This window comes from Erpetoichthys calabaricus, chromosome 1, assembly GCF_900747795.2.
Source record: "Erpetoichthys calabaricus chromosome 1, fErpCal1.3, whole genome shotgun sequence".
In the NCBI taxonomy this organism is placed as follows: Eukaryota; Metazoa; Chordata; class Cladistia; order Polypteriformes; family Polypteridae; genus Erpetoichthys; species Erpetoichthys calabaricus.
The window spans coordinates 73655654-73679095 of record NC_041394.2 but is presented as its reverse complement, the minus strand read 5'-3'; the positions used below and the strand labels follow the sequence as shown (position 1 = coordinate 73679095).

Sequence of the window (23442 nt, the reverse complement as noted above, 5' to 3'; positions counted from 1 at the left end):
CATTTTTAAATGTATTTTTGGCAAAGAGGGAATGTGCAGATTTGGTGTAGTGAAGCACAAGATGGTGAAAAGGGTAAGACTTTAAAAACAAACAAGCCAGACCAGGACCTCCCAAAACAAGACTCGCCCAAGTCAGCCAGACCCCAAAATTCAAGAGGCAGACTATCAGGCCTGTACAGACCTAAAGTGTGGCACTGACTTTAAAAGTTTAATAATGTTTTAAATAGTTAAAATATTCAAAAATCAAGTTTACTCCCATGGATCAGTACAGCACCCACAGAACAGCTGCCACCTTACCAATCCCTTTCATCTTCACTCTTAAACAAGATCCCAAGATACTTGAACTCTTGCACTAGGGGGCAGCTGTTCCCCAGCACCTAGAGAAAACAATCCTCTCTTTTCTGAGGGAGAACCATAACCCCAGACTTGGAGGTCCTGATCCTCATCTTGGCTGCTTTACACTCTGTTTACTGATCTACATCCCTGTCCTCACCTATGGTCATGTACTGTGGTAACAACCTAGAGAATGAGATCTTGAATAGAATGGGCAAAACTTAATCTTCTTTATTCACAGGTGGTAGGGCTGACACTCCATGATAAGGTGAGAAGCTCAGCGATTTTGGAGAGCCTAACAGTAGAGTCGCTGCTTCTCTGGATTGAGAGAAGCCAGCTGAGGTGGTTTGAGCATGTTATAAGGAAATTTCCTTTGAAATATGCCATGCAGCCAGCTTAGACAAACATTTTTTCCCAGTGCCCCATGATGCTTTGCAAGACCAATGTGACATCACAGAAGCTGTAGCAGTCATGCAAAGAACTTTCACGTATGCCTTCTGTAAGATTACCCTTTTATTATTATTATTATTATTACCCTTCTCTCAGTTTACCTCTCTGTCAAGATGTTCATGTAACCTGTATGTGTGTGTGCTAGACCATCAATTATGTTGTCTGTTAGGCTTTTTTTTTCTCTGAATTCACTGTCTTAATCTTCTTTATTTATTTATCTGGTTTGTACAATGCTATATACTGTATACTCTGCCATTCTGTTTTATATTCTGTAAGTGTCTTGAGCATGGGGAAGGTGCCATATAAATAAAATGTATTATTATTATTATTAAGATCATTGCTGATCTGCTGATGTCATGATCCCGGTCAGTACTTCAGTCTACATATATTTCACCTCACATGAAAAAAAAAAAAAAACAGAGAAAAGACAGGAAACCCTGTAAAATTATATTAATGATTAAAGATTTACTACTGTTTACAAGACATTTCTTTCTTTTTGATGGAAGAAAAAAATGTTAAGCATCTGCACAGATAGATGAGAAACAAAAAAAAAGAAGACTTTCCAGCTGCACAGCCAATTTGTGATCCAGGACTGGAACTCTGTGACCGCAAAGATTATTTATGTATTGCTAATTTATGGCCATTTGCTGTATTTTGTTTGGAGTATTCGTTCCGTCTGGGTCTTTTGTTGTGTGATGCATGTTGGTGCACTGGTTAGCCCTGCTGCCTCACAGCTCAAGCCACATTTCTGGCCACGATAATCAGTCCAGAATAGTTGACAGACACTTCCCTAGATCTTAGCGACACTTAAAACACTATTTTAGCATAGTGCAAACTAGTTCAGTTCTTTCTTCCTCTTTGACTTCCATGCAGTTTGTGGAGTTCCAAACAATTCTTTGATTTCACCAAACTCACAGCGAAGTGAACTCCATAGGGTTCGCTCATCACTAGTCTCCATTGTTAATGTGACTCTGGTTCACAATGGCTTCAAAGTGGCTTTGTAATTGTTTGCAGAGACTGGCAGATGACATTATTTATGTTGTTCTAAAGGGCATTCTAGAATTTCTTTTGATAGAACATTATGTGTTGTATTGTGTGTATGTGCTGACAACTCCACTCTTAAGACCCAAGCTTAGTTGCATTTGTAATGCTTATGGCGGATATTTACGAGGTGAACAAAAATTTTTGAGTTTACCTTACTAAAAGAAACAGCATTAAAACCAAACAATTTTATTTTTCAGTTTATTACCAGTGAACAAACATTTTTTTCACATTCACAGTGCTCTTCTAACCTTTTCAAATAAAAGGTTTTGTGTTGCTTGTGTTAACACTCTTTTGATATCTTTATCACTGACGTAGGGCATCCCACAGAGTTAGCTGTTCAAGTTAGGAAACAGAGAAACACAAAAGACCAGGGGTCTCATGTATAATGCCATGCGTAGAATTCACACTAAAACATGGCGTATGGAAAAAAAAAAACAGATGCATAAAACTGTGCGTAAGTAAAATTCCACGCACTTCCCCTTTATAAATCCCAATCAACGTGAATTTCAATGCACATGATCGCGCCTATAGCCCCACCCCGACTCCTCCAAGAATTTTGCAAATTTGAATATGCAAATCAATATAAATAGCCCCTTCCATTCAGTATTTTGTTAAAAGACAATGGCAAAAGCATGTGTAAAAAAATGAAGAATTTCACTGAATGCGAAGTGGAGGTCCTACTCAGTGATGTGGAGGCAAGGAAAAATGTACTATCTGGTGGCATAGGTAGTGGTATGAGCAACAAAAGGAAATTGATAGAGTGGCACTCAAAAGTTCAAGTTCAGAAAGTCACACAATGCCCAAAATATAAAAGAAGTGGTCAGATGTCAAAGTTTATTTGAAAAGGCAAGTGTATGGGTGTCATATGGAAGATTATTAGTGCCACAGAGAAAAAAAACTAAAAATGAACACAGCAAAGGAAAAAAAGGTCTATGTCGAGATTAAAGTCGAAATATCAACTTCAATCTCGAAATTTCCACTTTAATCTTGTAGTTTATTTTGTTATTAAAGTAAAATGTCGTAAACTTAATCTTAAAAGCAATGTTTAATCTACTAGAGCTTCTCAAATCCCATCATAACTAAAGTAGCACATTAAATGATTCATATTCTATGCATTCCTCAACTCAGTCGTTAATTGCTACATGCTTCTGGAACAGGCTTTCTCTTACACTGACAGGAGTGCACAGGCAGTGATTGCCACACAGAATAAATTACATTCATGATTTTACACCTCTCTGAACCTTTTAGAATACTAAGATGACTGTTTGGTATTATTTTTATAGTGAAATGCATTAATGCTTGTATTAAACATGTGGGGACACAGTGGCTCAGCCGTAGCAATGACCTGGCTCAATGTCTGGGGATTGTTCCTGCCTCCTGCAAGATGCTTGCTGGGACATGCGCAACCCTGGATGGAGTAGTTTATTGCAGCAGTACTGTGTCTGTCAAACGTGCCAATGCCCAATTCTTATCCTTCCATTTTCTTTTTCCACATAACCAACTGCCGCACAATAAGCGTCTGTAATAAATTTAAAGCCAGCTGTTAGCTTAGAATGCAGTTTCTTCAAAACTTTTAAGAAACACTGAAAAATCTTCATTATACATGTTTAATTATTCCATCCATTCATCTCCATCCATCCATCCATCCATCCATCCATCCATCCATCCAGGGTTGTGCCAGTCCTAGCAAGCATAAAGTGCTAAGCTGGAACAGTGCCTAGACGGGGCACCAGCTCATCACTACCACTGCACCACTATGCCCTCACATGTTTAATTATTAACAGCATACATTATTTAAATAAAGTTAACAATTTACCTGTAAAATGTAATATACATACTTTAATGCATTTCATCATAAAAATGATAGCACGTATACAGTACATCCTAATATTCCACCAGCACACAGTTCCAAAGGATAGATCTTGGAAATCTGAATCGAGTTAGAAGCCAGTCATAGTCAGCTGTAAATAGTCAGCTGTGCGCTCTGCTATTGAATTCCATTATTGTCCGTAAACTAATTTTCCTATAAAATGACAAATAATAATAATTAATAAAAGCAATAAAAAATAGACAATATGAAAGCATAAGTACAATATACATGTTCATATAGTACAGACAGTGCAAATGGTTCATAAAATGGCTCAGGTTGTACAATATTACAATTGTAATGCACGTTTACAGTAAGGTAATTGTAATTATAAGTTCACACAGTTCTACTGGGAGCACTTGATGGACTGATTTAGTACGTTTATTGCTCTTGGGATGAAACTGTTTCTGAGCCTCCATGCAGTAAAGGCTCTGAAGCATTTGCCAGATGGGAGAAGTTCGAATAGACTGTGACATGGGTAAGTGGAATCCATGCAGATGCTGAACTGGGACTCAATCTTTAAAGAAGTCAAACATTATTTTCCCATCCTTGTGAATTTCCACAGTGTGACAGTGGGTCCCTAAAAAAATATGCGTTAAGGGTTTATATATCCTCATTAATCTTCTTAAGAACTTAAGGATAAATATTATCTTGTCCTGGTGATTGTTTTGATTTCAGCCTATTTAATCTGAACAGCACTTCTCCTTCTACAATTTCCAAATCACTCAGTACCTCCTTAGTAGTCCCTTTTACTGCTGGGAGGTTATCTACTTCCTCACATGTGAAGACCTCAGAAAACTGCAAGTTTAGAGCATTTGCTGTTTTATGGTCTGTATTTTTAATACCCCTGTATTAATTCTAATACATGTCACCTCCTACTTCCCTGTTCTTTTACTTCTCAAATATTAGAAGAATCTCTTCGGGTCATCTTTTGCCTATAATCAATTTTGTCTACAGTCAATTGTGGAGTATATACTGTAATGTATGGGAAGGATACAATGACTAAAGTAAGCAGACCGATTCAGCTCTGCACAAAATCTAATACTAATGTCTAATAAAAAATCTAATGCCTAGGGAGATAAGTTACATTCATCCTGATTAATGTTGATTACAGTCTTTCTATGTTGTTCAGATGCATTTTAGAAATGATAGTTCATGTTTTGAGAACATCTGACACAAACAACAAAACTGTGTTTCCATTTGCCAAATAGATAATGCATGCTGAAAATGTAATTGTATTCACATAATTCTTCATAAAGTGAACCAAATGACATAATGGTATCTAAAAGAAAGTATTCCAACAACTGTTCACCACAGACAGCAAAAAGAAAAAAACACCATATTTTCCAAAGCAGTACATCTAATCATACTATAACACCAGCAATCATTTACTCTTGATACAAAAAACGAAAAACCAATCAACAGAACATGTAATAAGTAGTGATGTTTACCAGGCCTACACCATATCCTGCATGTCATTAGCATTAGGCAATAGATTTGCATCTACATCACAACTAATATCATACCTTGCCAGACATCTTGGATAAAAAAAGCTTATCCTTGGATGGTCTTGGAACCACTCCTGAACTGGTGCGCTTTGATGGAATCTCACATTGTTCCATATTAAAACAAAGTTTTCCAAATGTTGCTATGTCATTGCTTCTCTCACAATTAATCACTCTGCAAGCCCATCAAAGAACACCAAGAGATGAGCCAAATCATAGGCCGAAGCACAGCATGACAGAGTATGATTGCGTTTTGACCTATTGCAGGAAATATTGTGATGTTTCCACCATGTTGTTTTGGGACTTCTACTGTAGTTCTGTAACCAACCAAATTTCAGCTACGTCTCCTTTTCTTGGTCAGGTTAAAACCTGCTTCATCCACAAAAACACAATCAAACCAGGTGGCACTGGCTTCCATCGCCATCATTCTTTGGAAAGAAAAAGATTTACAGTACATTCAGTTCAACACATTAGAAAGACACAAGTCATACTTTACAATAAGTATGAAAGCAACACAATTTACTGAATATTACAGTGAATTGTGGCTTGTTGATTATATATACTGTATATATTACACCCACTAAATGAATGCAGTAAATGCACACAGTCTATTACTATATAACATGATTTCATGAAGTGCAGGCACATCTGAACATACTGACACCACAGCTCTTTCCCTCTGAAACTGTTCTGTTCAAAATTATAATTCCTAGACCTGCTTCACTGTTACCAAATTCCTCTTCTAAAGCCGGTCATTATCAGTCAAACTTACAGAGATGATATTTTGAAAGACATCATTGTCTTGACAGATTTTCTCTTTTACATCTTTCAGGCAGATGGCATTTTGGCCAGAACATTTTTACTCGATTGGTTTCCAATTCAGTTATAAATTGTTCCACTGCTCTGTGGTAACAGTAGTATTTACCACTTCTTCATCTTGAAGATCCAACTGCTTATTTGCTTGTATTAGTTTGAATCATCATGCCTGCTTTCACAGTGTCAGCCCATGGTTAATTACATTATAAACAATTGTTGGCCTTATTTCATTTGATATATCCAGCTTGTCTTTGAAGACCCAGTCCAGCTCATATATGCACACCCCTATCTCTGTGTCTAATATTACATTTCCTACTCCTTCTGCTTCCATTGTGTTTGATAGAAGTGCCCGACCTGGTGTCCCCCTTTATATGTGACTTCATATTCAACTGCAAATAAACAGCTTTGTAGCTCTGCATTCTCAAAGACAGTAAATTAGCCTAATAGCTGCAACAAATGTATCTTCTTCTAGATTCAGAAAATCATGAGAGGACTACAAACAAATAACTCACAGTTGAAATGTGTAGTCTGTGCCATCATTTGCATTAAATATTTTGTGTTAGTTTTGTGAAAAGTGAAGGGAATTCTGTGAACTGAACTGGAAATCATATTGAGTTCAGTGAATGCATTTGAACTTGTCATAACTGCATCACTGAATTTACAGTGTTTGACTTCATTTGGCGACACTGGATCTGAAAAACTGTATTACCTTCAGTAAGAGATATATTATTTATCAAAGTTTATACAGATCTGTTTAATTTAAACATTTTAAACTATATTCTTTAAAGATGCAAGACTTTACTCTATCTGTTTGCAAATTTAAATACAGGATTAAGATTAGCAAGTGTTACTGTTAGTAGTGATTACAATTTCTGTGCCATTTTAATAAATGATTACATTTAATGTTAAATAAATGTAAATTGTGTATGCTAGAATAAGAAATTGCCCAGGCTAAGGCTGGGTGGTTGTTTTCATTCAGAATTGTTAGGATGTGCACCACATCTCCACACCCCTGAATTCGATCAGCAGCTAAGAAAATGAGTTTTTTAATGTAATTTAATGTTTCAGATACAATGAAAAAATATTTTTTACTATCATAATGTATGCAAGGAATGGCTAATGAGGTAAACAGTAATTTACTGCCATCTAGTGGAAAATCACTATTTCCGCCAAATTGTGCTTCAGACAAATTGTCCTGTTGTGATACGTTCTTCATTTCATTGTCAAATAGTCATTGAGCTTGATGTAATTTGCCAGGTGCTCGTTGCATTGTATAAAAAGGGAAAAATATATCACACCTTTCTTATTCCTTTCTTTACTTTTATATAATCTAGGTGGCAGGAAGCCAAGATCCCCCTTTGTTGTGGTATCACTTGTGCTCAGAGCCACACCTGAATCTCTACGGAAGCTCTTTGGATGACAGAAGAAAATCATACAAAAGGAGGTGGCACATTAAATATACCCTGAAGACTCTTCATTCCAGTTATGAAAACAGGCCCAAGCTCTGCGTGGCTGTAATGTCAACTAATGTTTGTGACAGAATGTCATCAAGAGAGGCATATAATATTATGATAGTATTTTTTAAAAACAAAAAGATCACCTTCTTTTGGAAGCATTTAACAGAAATGACAGCAGCACTATTCCCCCACCTTGAATATTCATTTCAGAATGTAAAGAGAAGAGCCATTGATTAAGCAGGTTTGAGAGTGTTATGTTTTGAAGATTTTGGTATACATGTATTTGTTTCTTATTCAGTGATCCATGAGGACTGATTGAGGTCATTTATGTTAGGTAGAATGCCTAGAGGGGGCTGAGTGGTCTCGTGGCCTGGAACCCCTACAGATTTTTTTGCTCCAGCTGTTTTGAGTTTTTTTGTTTTTTTTCTGTCCTTCCTGGCCATTGGACCTTACTTTTACTCTATGTTAATTAGTATTGCCTAATTTTATTTTTTATATTTCGTCTTTTTTCTCTTTCTTCATCCTGTAAAGCGCTTTGAGCTACATCATTTGTATGAAAATGTGCTATATAAACAAATATTGTTGTTGTGATCGCCATCTGGACTGTATTTCCCCAACCTTTTCTCTACACAGCTCCTCCGTTCAGTTCCAATGTTCTGCATTAAACTGGCTATTGACTTGCTTCTTTTCTGAATAACCAGCCTGCCAACATAGACAAGCAAGTTGCGCTTTTTTTCTGGCCTTAAAGAACTGTGATCTATTACATCTGGACCAATATAGGTTCACAAGAGCTTGAGACAACTAACTACACATACAGAGGTAGAGTTGATATACAACTATTCGATAGATAGATAGATAGATAGATAGATAGATAGATAGATAGATAGATAGATAGATAGATAGATAGATAGATAGATAGATAGATAGATAGATAGATACTTTATTAATCCCCAAGGGGAAATTCACATACTCCAGCAGCAACATACTGATACAAAAAAACAATATTAAATTAAAGAGTAATAAAAATGTAGGTAAAAACAGACAATAACTTTGAATAATGTTAACGTTTACCCTCCCGGGTGGAACTGAAGAGTCGCATAGTGTGGGAGAGGAACGATCTCCTCAGTCTGTCAGTGGAGCAGTCTGTCGCTGAAGCTGCTCCTCTGTCTGGAGATGATACTGTTTAGTGGATGCAGTGGATTCTCCATAATTGATAGGAGCCTGCTCAGCACCCATCGCTCTGCCACGGATGTCAAACTGTCCAGCTCCATGCCTACAATAGAGCCTGCCTTCCTCACCAGTTTATCCAGGTGTGAGGCGTCCTTCTTCTTTATGCTGCCTCACCAGCACACCACCGCGTAGAAGAGGGCGCTTGCCACAACCGTCTGATAGAACATCTGCAGCATCTTATTGCAGATGTTGAAGGACGCCAGTCTTCTAAGGAAGTATAGCCAGCTCTGTCCTCTCTTGCACAGAGAATCAGTATTGGCAGTCCACTCCAGTTTAACATCCAGCTGCACTCCCAGGTATTTATAGGTCTGCACCCTCTGCACACAGTCACCTCTGATGATCACAGGGTCCAGGAGGGGCCTGGGCCTCCTAAAATCCACCACCAGCTCTTTGGTTTTGCTGGTGTTCAGGTAGTTTGAGTCGCACCATTTAACAAAGTCCTTGATGAGGTTCCTTTACTCCTTCTCCTGCCCACTCCTGATACAGCCCACGATAGCAGTGTCGTCAGCGAACTTTTGCACGTGGCAGGACTCCAAGTTATATTGGAAGTCCAATGTATATAACCTGAACAGGACCAGAGAAAGTACAGTCCCCTGCAGCGCTCCTGTGTTGCTGACCACAATGTCAGACCTACATTTCCCAAGACGTACACACTGAGGTCTGTTTGTAAGATAGTTCATGATCCATGCCACTAGGTATGAATCTACTCCCATCTCTGTCAGTTTCTCTGTTTATTCAGATCCTTACTAAATTTCTGTTGCTTTAAGGCATTAGTTTGCTGTACTGACTAGTCAGACCAAATTTCCCTCTGGGAACAAATAAAATTCTGTCTAATATGGCCTTACTTATATCATTTTCAATGTCTTGTAACATATGCACAAGAAAAGTGCTAATGCAACAGAATAACTAACGTTGTGTTTGGTTTGATTTACAATCCATTTCATAGTGACTAAATACAGTGTCACAAAAGAACTTGAATTTCATTTGATAAAAGATATATTCAAAAAAAATGTTATAATTTGAGTTCAAAATGTGTGTAATAAATGCAAATATGAGAGTTTCTTTTCCCATGTAATTATAACCCCCTTGAAGAAATCCCACATTTGTAGAATTACTGACAAAAAACAAAAATCATTATACCATGAAAATTCACAGGCCAAACGACTGATTGGTTTACTTGTAACTTTTATTTTCAAATTGTGCACATGCATATTAATCAAAGATGATTAAATTACCTGAAAATGTACAAAGAAACACAAATATATTTTGGAACACATATCTAGAACTTTTCAGGACATGCAGAGTAAAACTGTTCTCAAAGATGGGAAACACACACACACACAGAAAGTGACACAGCCATAGTCACAGCGGCGAAACTGAAACTCTCCAAATGACACGACGCATGTTATTAGCTGTGGGAGAAACAGAAGCGCTCCAAGCTCTCATGCAAACAAGATGAAATATGCAAACTCCACAAAGTAGGCATGTCAGCTCAAAAACAAGGTGCTAGCTAAGCAGCAGTGTTATGTATGCTTCTCCACCAAGCCACATGGAAATAATTTGTTCAGAATAAACATTACTAGGGTTATCAAGTTTGAAGTTTGAAAAGAGGTATACCTAACAAAAATACTGCAGAAGACCTTGAAAAAAAGTCGTCTTCATAACTTACAACAAGGAAAAAGTGAAATTCTTAGTATTTCAAAAGGCACTTAAAATAAAACACCGATTCAAAATGCCATTTTAAGTGCTAGCTAAATTAACTTTTGTGTATGGCTGATAATAATCAGGCTATTTGGTTGTAAGCATTATCTCTTTAGCACCTCTAATTAAGCTGGTAACAGATACAAATCACGGGTGCTAATTGAAGATATAAAAAAAACTTCAGCAAAGTCAACAAATATTGTGACTGCATTCTTGATCCACTTTAGTCTCATTGCAATGTCTGTGTGACAACTAGACTCTTAATCTCGTTTTCTAAACAGGTAGCAAAAAAATTACACTTAGATGAAATCCTGAATTTTCATAGGAGAATTCACTCTTTGGAGAAAACTTCATCCTTTCAAAGACAAACATATAACTGTATACTGACGTGTTATCTTGTCCCCCTGAAAAACTATAAAATATAAAAAGTGCTATTTGGCTTGCTTATAAATAATACAATGCAAGTTTAATAAAATATTACAGAAACAAAGCAAGTGCAAATGAATAACATCAAGGATTTGCCAATAATGTGGTCATGCATCTGCTGGTTTATATACTGTTAGGTTTGTCCCTGAGCTGTCTTTGCCAAGGACTTTTGTTCATATGTGAGCAAGGAAGCATGATAAACTCAGCACCATGTCGTATGCAGCATTCTAGCAATCTCTTAGGAAATGGATATTCCACAACTGTTGATGTCTGTTGTTGACTCTCTAGTACTAACCAATAAAACAAGGCTACTACAGGAAACAAAGTGACATTCGTAAGTCTGTATAATACTACACTGGTGAGAAAATGTAGCTGTGCAAATACTTCTAATTATTTCTTAACATTTAAGATTGAAAAATCAGCACTTAAAATCCTAAGTATAACTTTAAGCAGAGGTCAGTCTAAACTGCATGTCAAGTTCTCCTGCCAAGTCTAAGAAAACACGATAAGGCATTTGGTCTTAATTCTGCTGTACAGCCTTAATGTGGCAGTCAAGGAAAGTACTTCAAAAAGTAGTTTTTCCATGTATAATAAAAACAAACATTTCAGAATGACAGATCCTGAATTTTACATTCTTTTGATATGGATGGCAAAGCACCTATTTAAATATCTGCAGTCCTTCTGGCCTCATTCAGTTAGTATGAATATACTGAGGCTTAAAGTGGAATATGAAAAGAGTCCTGGATCCACTGGTCTCGAGAATTGTGGGTGGGCTTAGGTAGGCTTAGGGAGGTTCCCGATGGAGGTTCAAAATCTTCATCATCCTCTTCCTCCTCTGAGAAGCCGTTCTCTGTTGTAAAGGAACCCTCAGACATCAGAGATGAAGACATGTCTTGGAATGCTCCCTTGTATTCCTGAATTGACTCATAAAGTGACCACAGCTGACACAGCAGAGACATGTCCAGCTGTCTAAGACCCACCTTAAAAATGAAAGAGAGCAATGTGTTAAAATATAACAAAGAAACTGCAAGGTGGTTTCCAGTTTAACACAATGGCACTACTCTTATTACTTCATCTGCTCAACTATTCATCATGGCTGAAAATCTGACAGAAAATACATTTTCCTGGAAAGTCCTGCTAAAGATCATTTGCATCAATGTCCATAGTAGTTCTAATCTGGGCGAGAGAAAAGAAAATGCAAAATTTCCACCCATCCTCCTATTGAATCCACTTTGTCCATCACAAGTTTACATTGAGAAGCTTTGGGCGCAAGACAGAATGGTCCTGGCATGTCTTTTGAATGCAGTGGAAATGAACACACAGGCAATGACCACATGAAGAATAAAGAAAACTCTATGAAACCTATCATGCAAAGAATAAACACAGTGCTGTTTACTCATCACAAACTTAAAAAATGTGTGATTATTAACTGAAAACATATATTTCAAAAATAGTGTTGTTGAAGCCTTTGGTGGAAAACTGCAACTGCTTTCCTCTATGTTCCACATCGCTACTGAAGCAAGTGAATTCCCCTTTGAGAAAAATACAGAAATTCTTTGTGATTTCCAAGGGTTAGAGTCACAGGACCACTACGAATTCAAAAATCCATGGACACGTTTTGGACCCATGATTACTGTATAGTGTAGGTTTACTGCACTAAATAAGATGCAAAAGGTTGCAACAAACACGAGACAGAATAACCACAGGGCAAGCAAATCACGTGTGTGAGACTGGGCTTTGAGACAATGATGAGTGTATAGTTTAGCAGTTCTTTAGTAAACGGTAACTTTTTACAAAATGTAACTTATTATAATAAATGTTTGTAAATATTTATGATAGGAAACAACAAAAATTATTCGTATTAAACATACAAAAGAAATCCAACAAAACACAAAGCACAAAACGATAAACACGACACCATCCAGTTTCGCAGATGCAGATGATGGTGGTGCAGTTATGAAATTAGATCCCCGGTGGCCAGCCTCCTGAAAGCTAAAGCTGCAAGGTTTTGCCCTACTAAGAAGCGCATGTATGTGAAGATTTGTAGAAGTTGGGAATGCTCCTAGTCAAAGACGCTTTCCAAACCACATGAAATAACACAAACAAGAGGGCACAGGGCAAGAACATAAATCAAGAGAAATCTATAATCTGAGAGGTGAAATTGTAATTTGACTGTGCAGTAAAGCATTGAAACAAAAAGACACTGCCAGTTGCCATCCTGCCAACTTGTTACAGCTCACTTTTAAAATCAGTGCCCTCATCTTTCACCCAGCAGCCCCTGAAGCAATCACCAAAGCTGCCCAATGATGCAGTACTCTCGGATTGTTGGGATTTGCAGTCCATTTAAGTAGCGGGGCTACAGGATTGTCTGTGGTTTTCCACAATAGGTCTCAAAACTCACAAAATAATTTCTATGTAATTAATGATGACAAACCCATGAGTATGTGGATCCGAAAATCATTAACCTGTGAATTGCAAGGGCTTACCAGTACCATCTCTCTATCTTTAACTATCTAACTGTGATGAATGTAAAGAGTATTTCTCAAAGTAATGTTTGGCTTATGAAGCAATGCCGCCTCCTCAATCTATCTTTCAAACTCACTAGGAAGACTTATAAATTATAAAATTGTTATATACAGTAAATTCAGAAAGTATTCCGATTCCTTAACATTCTGAGCACTTTACTGTGTTGTAGATTTAATTTTGAATGGATATATTTGGTATTTTAGGCAATCTACAGTCAATAACCAATAATGACAAAGTGAAAACTTGTTCAGAAAAGTTTGCAATTGTATTAAAATCAAAAGCTAAATTGTTACTCTCACATGAATCTCTGATTGGTGGTGTTCGTGAAAGATGAGGACACCGATGATTTGATATTTGGTCAACACAAAAAGCAATTAAGGATTACTTACATTTTTGAGTGAATATAAAAATCAAGCTAAAAAAGTAATATGTACATCACTACAAATATAAGTATAATTAAGTTATTTTTATCTTATATTATAGGATGAGATGAGAGGTCAATGTTAGGGGGTAATTCAGATAAGTTAGATAGCAGTGTTTTGTTGGAATTGTCCCACTGGGAGCTGCCACTTGATAGATAGATAGATAGATAGATAGATAGATAGATAGATAGATAGATAGATAGATAGATAGATAGATAGATAGATAGATAGATAGATAGATAGATAGATAGATAGATAGATAGATAGATAGATAGATAGATAGATAGATAGATAGATAGATAGATAGATAGATAGATAGATAGATAGATAGATAGATAGATAGATAGATAGATAGATAGATAGATAGATAGATAGATAGATAGATAGATAGATAGATAGATAGATAGATAGATAGATAGATAGATAGATAGATAGATAGATAGATAGATAGATAGATAGATAGATAGATAGATAGATAGATAGATAGATAGATAGATAGATAGATAGATAGATAGATAGATAGATAGATAGATAGATAGATAGATAGATAGATAGATAGATAGATAGATAGATAGATAGATAGATAGATAGATAGATAGATAGATAGATAGATAGATAGATAGATAGATAGATAGATAGATAGATAGATAGATAGATAGATAGATAGATAGATAGATAGATAGATAGATAGATAGATAGATAGCTTTATTAATCCCAATGTAGAGAAAAGCCAAGCAAAATGACACATTAATCCCAATGGGAAATTCACATAATTTTAAGCCATTTATGTCTGATTCCCCATTGAGAAACTTGCATTTCCTGACTGCCAAATATCACATATATGTAGAAGGATTGCTTTGGTATGGTATTTGGGAGATGGGTAGCTGGGAGATGACCCTGGCTCTTTTTGCAGAGGAAGACACTGACTCCCAAGTGTTTAAAGGTTTCAAATAAATGTAACATTTTTGATATGTTGGCTCCCTTCCCATTACTCCAGGTGTGGAGAGATATTACAGGAGCTCTTTCATATTACTAAAAATAACATTGGTATGACTAAATATGAAGTAATGTTGAAGAGCACATACAGTAGTTGGTTTCTGAACCTGGATCATGACCAACACAGTTGTTTTTTTACTAAGTACATATCCAACAACTGTTTCTCTAATTTTATAATTATATATAATCTCTATATTATATCAACTTGCCTTTTCTTTAGCAAATTCTTATAAAGAAATTATAAGTTAAATGAAAAGGCAACACTTTAGTTTAGGCACTGCAAAAATTAATCACTATTTATTTACTATTATATAACAATATAATTGAGGCACATCACCTGCACTGTGAGGGAGATTCAGTTACAGAACTATGGCCATGAGGCATGATTCCCCAAGGGTGATCCAGCTCACAGGATCCACTTTTTTTTTTTTGAGGACCTGAGTGGGTGGATCAAGCCAAGGGGACACCCACATAACACATGGCTGCAGCTGACAGATGGAGGGGGTAACTGGACCACATGTCTGCCTGGGGGGTTGCCAACCCAGATCCTGAGTTTGTTTGTTGTGTGATGGGTGCAGTACCAGCGCAAGCTCCTGAACCTGACCTATAACACGACCTTAAACACTTCCTTGGGTCTTCATAACACTTACAAAGCATTAGTAAAGTGTTTATTCATCTCTACAATGTGACCTACTAACAAAACATCACTATGGAGTGGTCTGAATTGGCTTAACTGAAGCACAGTCATCTTGATATTGCATACTTAGTACAAGACCTGTGAATTCTTCCTATTAATAAGTAATTTTACCATCATGTCAATATGCCACACTGCACAGAGATGAATAACCCACCTACTGATGTAGTGTCATGATAAGTGTCATGAAGACCAATAGAAACTTTTGTTAAGGTCTTGTTACATAAGAATAAAAGAGTAATAGATGCATTAATGCAGTACCTAAACTAAAGTGTTAACTGTTTACAAATACAGTATGTATAAAATTTTAATAATGACAGTGTTTTAATAATAATTATGCTACAAACTGCTTTTTATTGCAATCTTGGAAGTGTAGACTTTAAGTTTACAGTTCATCTTTAGCATTTGCCCAGTGGGTGCAAAACATAACATTAAAATTAGATGAGGACAAGAATTAGTAATAATTTCTTTAAAATTAATATGTTACCATCTTTCCTCACACATACAAATTATTTACTAAAAGTTACACATAATACTGAAGGTTTACATTCAGACCACAAATTACACAACTGGTTGTGTTCTAATTAAACACATCAAAACTATGATGACTGTTGATTATAGCCCTTATCTTATTCTCAGACCATTTACTAAATCTTACTGAAAAGTAAAAGCAAGCTCACTATATTTTATGACTATTGTCTTGTGTTAACTGCACCCCACCACCAACTAACGTAAAACACTACAGCAAACAATTTAGGAAAGCAATGTAAATGATTAAATACTGATACATACTGTATGTAGTGATAAAGCCTGGGTGTCTCTGTTGTAAACACAATGTCAAAAGCCTTCTCTATAAACATCAAGGTTAAACAAAGGTCTGATTGTACACATTTACACAACCTCCATCTTGCTACTATACTTTTATCTTTATGACAATGTAAAGAAGCAATGAAACTGCACTCTCATTCCAATGTAGTGTCAAACATTATTACTATCATTCAACTTTTAACAATCAAAAACACTTTTCTATATTAAGCATATAAACTTTTACCTACAGTGCAATAAACACTCTACTAGAATATTTTAGAAGTTTGCCATTATGAATATATGCATGTGAATGTATCATTCTAAATATCATTTGATAATTAAACTGGAGTAAGTTACAAATATCCATAATTCCTACATTAACAAATCAGCTTACAATGAACCATAGATGCGAAGACACTGGACAAGAAACTAAAAGACTGTTGGCATGGTCCCCAGTACAAGATCACTATGGAACAATGAGCTAATTTACTGAGCCTAGCTGGATCTTATTTGTTGACATTATGAAAAAAATGGTACTATTAGCATGTAAAATTCATCAGAATATATTTCTCTGAGAAAAACTGTAGTTGGGATGCTCCAATTGATCGGCCACTGATCGAAATTGACTGATTTTAACTAAAAAAAGACTTCATCAATGATTGGTAAAAAAGCAGTTCACAAAAAAAAGATATGTTCAGCTCCTGCTTTTATAAGCTTTACAGTAATTTAGTTGCAGCACTCCTTTATGTGATAGGTAGTTGAGCTAGCACCATCTTTTTTTTTTTTTTTGCAGCAAACTACCTGCAGTGTAAACAAACAGCAGAGAGTGGAGGTTTGTTTAATCAGTGAGCAAAAGGTGATTGGTATATTACTTTACCACGTTAAAGAAAGTGGAATAATAAACTGAAAAATCTGAGAAATCCTCCAGTTCAACTAGACAAATGTCAAGAAAAGCTACTTTAAGGAATTTTGACCTTTTTATTTTGTCCTTTACATTAAAACGGACACTGCTCGAGTTTGGGCAGCATGCTTGTTTAATGCAGCAGCATACACTTTTAATTGGAAAAAGAAAAGATAAAAGACAAATTTGAAATTGCTGCTTAGTAAACAAGAGGCTTTTTCATTAGTTGTTGCTGTGTGTTATACAGCATATTTGGTAAGAAACAAGTTCTGCATAATTAAAATGGTAATCCATATTTTACTTACACCTCAAGAATTACAAATGTCTAGTTGATACGCTGAAGAAAAAAAAACACACAAAATATAGTAAATGTATATTTTAACTGTAAAAAGCTGTAGTGCAATTAATATTTGAAAATGATTAAAATGTATAAGTGCATGAATATTTACATTTTAGCAGCGTTTAATTGTCAATATTAATTAACTGCTTGTCAGTCAGTCATTTTCCAACCCGCTATATCCTAACACAGGGTCACAGGGGTCTGCTGGAGCCAATCCCAGCCAACACAGGGCACAAGGCAGGAACAAATCTCAGGCAGGGCACCAGCCCACCGCAGGACACACACACACACACACACACACACCAAGAACACACTAGGGACAATTTAGGATCGCCAATGCACCTAACCTGCATGTCTTTGGACTGTGGGAGGAAACTGGAGCACCCAGAGGAAACCCATGCAGACACGGGGAGAACATGCAAACTCCACGCAGGGAGGACCCGGGAAGCGAACCCAGGTCTCCTTACTGCAAGGCAGCAGCACTACCACTGTGCTACCGTGCTGCCCCTTAACTCAGGGGTTCTCAAACTTTTGGACATCAAGTACCACCTGAGGTTAAGTGAGTTGCATTGCGTACCACCCGAATTTTTAACAAAAAAATTAATTAATTATGGTAGCGTTAAATGAACTAAATACTGATTCGAATAATAGGTTTTATTTATTCAGATGACGAAATTTCACACCACACTAAATTTGGGAATCCACGTATTATTGTATTTAAACAGTTTCATTAGTTTTTGCTCACAACAGGCTTGTCATAAAGGGTTTTGCACAGATAAATTAAATTTCAGGGACCGCGATGCGTACCACCTGAAAAGGCTCCACGTACCACCAGTGGTACGCGTACCACAGTTTGGGAACCGCTGCCTTAACTGATTGTGTGAGGATATACTGTATATAAAAAATACGCTTAAATTGTTTTTTGTTTTTTTTTACATCTTCTTGCTTCTTCCAATCTCGCACCAGTTTCTCAGACACATTGAATTTTGTTGCAGCAGCGCAGTTACCAATTTCTTTCACCACTTCAAAGACTTTTAATTTAAAACCACCTTCAAATTTTCTTCTGATTGAACCCTCCATCGTAGATAAAGGATGCTCTTACAATAAAGGTGTATGACTGTGTGAGATATAAAAAACACAAATCAGTGCAATCATCACTTCAGAATAGTTTGGGTATTACCGTGTGATCACTTAGGCACAATACATAGAAGAAAAAAAAAGGCAGTGTGCTCCGTGGTTACTCTCTCAGCTGGGTGTCAGCATATCAATCTCTTGGACCAACAGTGTGAGTTTTCCTCTTTCGAGTTATACGACTGACATTATAAAATACCGGAAATTATACTGTAAAATCAAGCCCCAACTTATCCGTGGGAGAACTTAAACGTGAGTATATACGGTAATCCTTGTTTCAGATAGGTACAAAACAGAAAAAACAATATTACAACTTTGTAATTATGAGAAGCATTTTATTTTCTTTTATGCCATATGTATTATAGATAAATATTTTTTTATATATTTTATTAGTTAAAGTATGTATTTAAAGGAAATTTTATTTATTTTATTATTTTACTGTCACTGAACAGTATAATAAAAATGAACAGTTTGACACCTTTGGTCTATAGTTTATTTATAAAAATACACAATAATATAGGACATAAAACTTCTGTGTGTCTGGTTATACAGGAGGTTAGTATAAAGTTTTTCAAGGGTTAAAGAAAAAAAATTGAATTGGTATTGGAATCGGACAATCAAGTAAGATGAAATCAGTGATTGGAATTGGCCTTAAAAAACCTGACCTTAACATCCCTAGAAATAAGCCATTGTTAATCTATATTGTTTAATCATATCATGATTCTCTTTATCCTGTGACCCTGAGTATCTTTCCACACAATCAGTTCTCCTAATAAGATTTTGATTTCAACTTTACTTGAACAATTAACTTACTTAATCACTTCACTTTTTACATTTTCTGAGTTAATTCAGAAATACAAAAAAGTGTTGTTTTACACTGTTTCAATGGAATATGAAAAAACAACGGAAGAATTAATGAATTGTGTTCACCTCCTTGTTGTATTTTTTATTTCATTCTTAACATAAAGATATTTTAAGGCAGCTGCTTGACAAGTAGCTGACACAGACGCAAATGGCAATGAGTTGGTAACTGCTTACAGCTTGCAAGCACAAGAAGCTGTCAATTATTTCACAATAAAACTGAAGTATTTCAGCATCTCAACCTCTTCCACAAAACATGTTTTAAATAAATATGAATAAAGAAAGTTTAAATCCATGGTAACAAAACACATCTTACAATAATGAATCATGTCAATTCTGCTTAATTAAACAAAATCTTCAAATAAAGTCATGAACAGGCCTGTGATTAAAAAATCCACAGTGATGTACATAAACCAACAGCCAAAGGGATGTCCCAAGGCTGAGGCTGGGAAGCTCTGGTTTACTTTAATTATGTTCTTGCAAAAATGTAATCGAGGCCACATACTTAAAAAAAAAAACAGTTGTTTCTTACCATCTCTTTCCGCAGAACAGCTAAAGCTGCATCTAGGTTGGCAGGCTTATTCTGAATTAGCTTCTCTGTGTTGACCCGGGATTTGCTAAGATCATCTTGGATCCGCGTTTTTTTGCTGTACAGTTTCTCAATGTCACGCCAAGAGCCTCCACTGGAGTTCAGGATGCCACTCAGTCCTTTGGGCAGAGGGGGCAGGCCCTCAATTGTGCAAGTACTTCCGACAGCCTCATCCTGTGGGCTGCTCTGCAGCCCATTCATCCTGGATCCGAGAAATTGTCAGTTGTGTGGAGTTGGATGTGTACAGGACGGGAAGGAAAGAAAAATGGTCTTCTTTCTTCTGTTAACAGCTACAGACTTGAAAGAAAATTGCTAAGTAAATAACTGGAAGATTTAGTGCAGACCTGCATTGCTCAATATTTGTGCCAAACTACAATGATTGTGGCCAACAACCACAACTGTTTCATCATGTTATACTGGTACACACTGAAAAGCAGTGATTTCTTAAAAGCTATTGCAAACATAACTTTCTATACATTAATAATATGCAGATGTTGGACACAAAAGCATTTTAATTGCACAGAAAACTTAAAGTAATGTTACAGAAACCTGGCTTGGACATGATGCCATATTGTAAAAAAGGAAAACAATCTTTGAAGTCATTTAAAACAAAGTATTAAATAATTTTAGTATTAAATAATTTACAAACCTCACTTTTAACAAAATGCAGTCATACTAAAAACATAATATTACATCCTTACTTAGAGTCATGGAAAGACACTGCCCACCCTTGCAGCACTGTGAGCAAGGCAGGAGCCAGTAATGCACTCACCCACACAAATTAACCAGCATGTGTTTGGTGATGTGTGAGGAAAACTGAGCACAGAGACACAGGGAGAACATGCAAACTCCACACACACAGTAATCCAAAGTGGTATTTGAGACTAGGGTGCTGAAACCATAACACTGTAATGCTAGAAAAAGAAAACAATTTAGTAATCTAAAAGTGGTAATACCATGTTTATTGTAAATGTTGACATGGTGTGTGATTTTCTTTTTATTAATTTTGGAATAACAATTAATTTATCAATATAAGCTGGAAAAAGTCCCCCAATGTATTATAAGATGCATTATAAATTAAAAACGCCTACAAACGTACATTTGTTCGTTATTATCAATCAAAAAGATGAGAAGTATGATCACTGAAACCATAGAGGTGTACGTAAAAACTGACAGGACGTATCTCTATTTTTTTTACCAAGTGTAACGCAGCTTTTAAATTATTTACTTATTTTCACGAGATTTCTTTTATCGGTTAACTTGATCATTGTATTAAAATAAGACTCGGTGTGCAAAATTATTTGAACGTTGATTAGGAAAGGCGCTATTAAAGACTAGCTTTTTAAAAATTTCTTGTCAGTTGTACAAGCTCAAGCAGGGTATACTGGAAACCTCTGGAAACTTCACAAACCGGATTACGGACACATGCTTCAGAGTTTTAAGGCATACCAAAAACTTCCTTACTGCTTTTTATTGGTATAACAGGCCGTTATTGAAAACGAAACTCCATGTGGATACATTTACATTATTTTTGTTATAACTCTTAGAATTAATTCCTATTTTATAAGGTACACTGTACATACAATATTCTCAACATTACATAAACCAAACATTAAAAACACGCACGTCATTACCTGTTTCTTCGTGTCGGAGGCAGACTATAGAAAAACAAATGGGTAGACAACAAAGCAGACAAATCCCTTAATCTTATTTTTTACTTAACGTTAATTAGTCTAATTAAAATGGTGTGTCTTCATTTTTGTGTAACTCTTCATTACGGATTACTTCAGAAGGACAAAGACAACGGAGCGAAAACAAGCCGCGAGAGCGCGCGCGGGGGCACGAACAGCCACCACATACTGTATAACACAAAAAGAAACAAGCGCGCACGCGCGCCCAAACGGCCACGAGTCTTGGGACTGCAACATCGACACGGAGCATCCACCCGGAGTGTACGCGACAAAAGACACGGTGACTAAGTCAATTAGAATATACGGGACCGCACTAAAGCATAGACTACCGCTCGATTTCTCTTTATGCTTCGTATCAAGAAGTTATTCTACATCAGTCCATTGTTCGTTGTTTTCAATAGGTCCCGCTTGTATAAACGTGACATTTTTTTTGTCAGGCATTACCTCGCGCCTCTTTGCGTGCCGGTGGACTTCGTGATGTCTCGCGGACTGTTCGCCCATCTGAGGCCCGTTTATCCTCTGCACACTTTTTTTCTCGTCTTCTCTTTCTATAGTGCTTCTACGGTTTAGTAACCGCCCTCTCTCCTTTCTCTTCTCCACGCGTCCTTCTATTCTTACCACCCTCCCTCTTTCGCCCTTCAACGAAAAGATCAAGTGGAAAAGAAAGAGGAGGGTGAGCTTAAGGCCCCACCTTAGGGGTGGTCGCGAAGTCGGTATGGGCAACGTGGGATGAAACAAGGCTATTGTGGACCATCTTTGTTTCGGGGGAAAAAAGTTTAGATTTGTTGTTTGCCCTGCGATTTTTTCTGCACTTGTGGATGTCTATAATTCTAGATGATGATTCAAATCATTTACGTATATCATGTCCGTTTTGGTCATTGTAATTCGTTTACAAAACCATTTTTGCTCTTGGTTTTCTCCTTATGTACATGTCCTCATAGTTGGCACTGGGAAATATATTTACAGATCGTAATCGATCCGCATGTATTGGCCCAGTTTTTGAGTGTTTACATATTCTGTGCTGTTTGAGGAGTTTGGATCTAAAGACCTCGGTATTTTTTGTTTACTTTTGTTCTTAAAGCTGTAACTTTACAGTACTGCCTTATAAACTGTTACATGTCCTCCTCACAAAAGTCAAATTAAAACGACACAATAAAGAAAATAAAAAGATTATATTAAACAAAGCATCAATAACCCTGCGCGACATTTTCAAACTATTTCATACTGCCCATCTCAAAAGGACAAAGACTGAGCGCAAGATCAGTAACATTTTAATTGTAGATACAACTACTAAACTTAAGTTTATCATGGAAAATTACTCAAATAAGCTTTAAGTGTTACTTTTGAAATATTAACAAAATAGTTCAATGCTTTCCTGAATGCACTGAAAAGACAGTGCTTGAAAATTGTACTGTATATTTTTACTTAAAATTTTTTAGCACAGGAATACCTAAATGCAGGTGATATAAAGGAGATGTGCAGGGCCCACTTGTATTAGCAAAACTGAAATCTGATACAGAAGGCTTTTTGTCTTGATAATTACGTAAGCAAAATGCTCTTTATTGTACCCTGCAGCATTAAATACCATCTGCAGATGCGCTCTTAAAATGCAAAATAGCAGATAAATACAGTGGCTATGAAAGTATTATCTCCAC

General features: G+C 36.3%; 1 protein-coding gene across 2 annotated transcripts; it reads right to left on the bottom strand.

The window, feature by feature from the left end:
* Positions 1-9870: 9870 nt before the first annotated feature.
* On the bottom strand, positions 9871-22714 carry fam89b (family with sequence similarity 89 member B). Of its 2 annotated transcripts, none has more exons than XM_028802143.2 (3): positions 22232-22714; positions 20040-20393; positions 9871-11809 (listed from the first exon to the last, which is right to left on the bottom strand). In XM_028802143.2, the coding sequence occupies exons 2-3, from the start codon at positions 20295-20297 to the stop codon at positions 11546-11548; spliced, it is 522 nt and encodes a 173-aa protein (XP_028657976.1). In that variant the 5' UTR covers positions 20298-20393; positions 22232-22714; the 3' UTR covers positions 9871-11545. The 2 variants fall into 2 exon arrangements, with proteins under 2 accessions (XP_028657976.1, XP_028657969.1); XM_028802136.2 differs by lacking the exon at positions 22232-22714 and adding an exon at positions 21731-21963.
* Between the last annotated feature and the right edge of the window lie 728 nt (positions 22715-23442).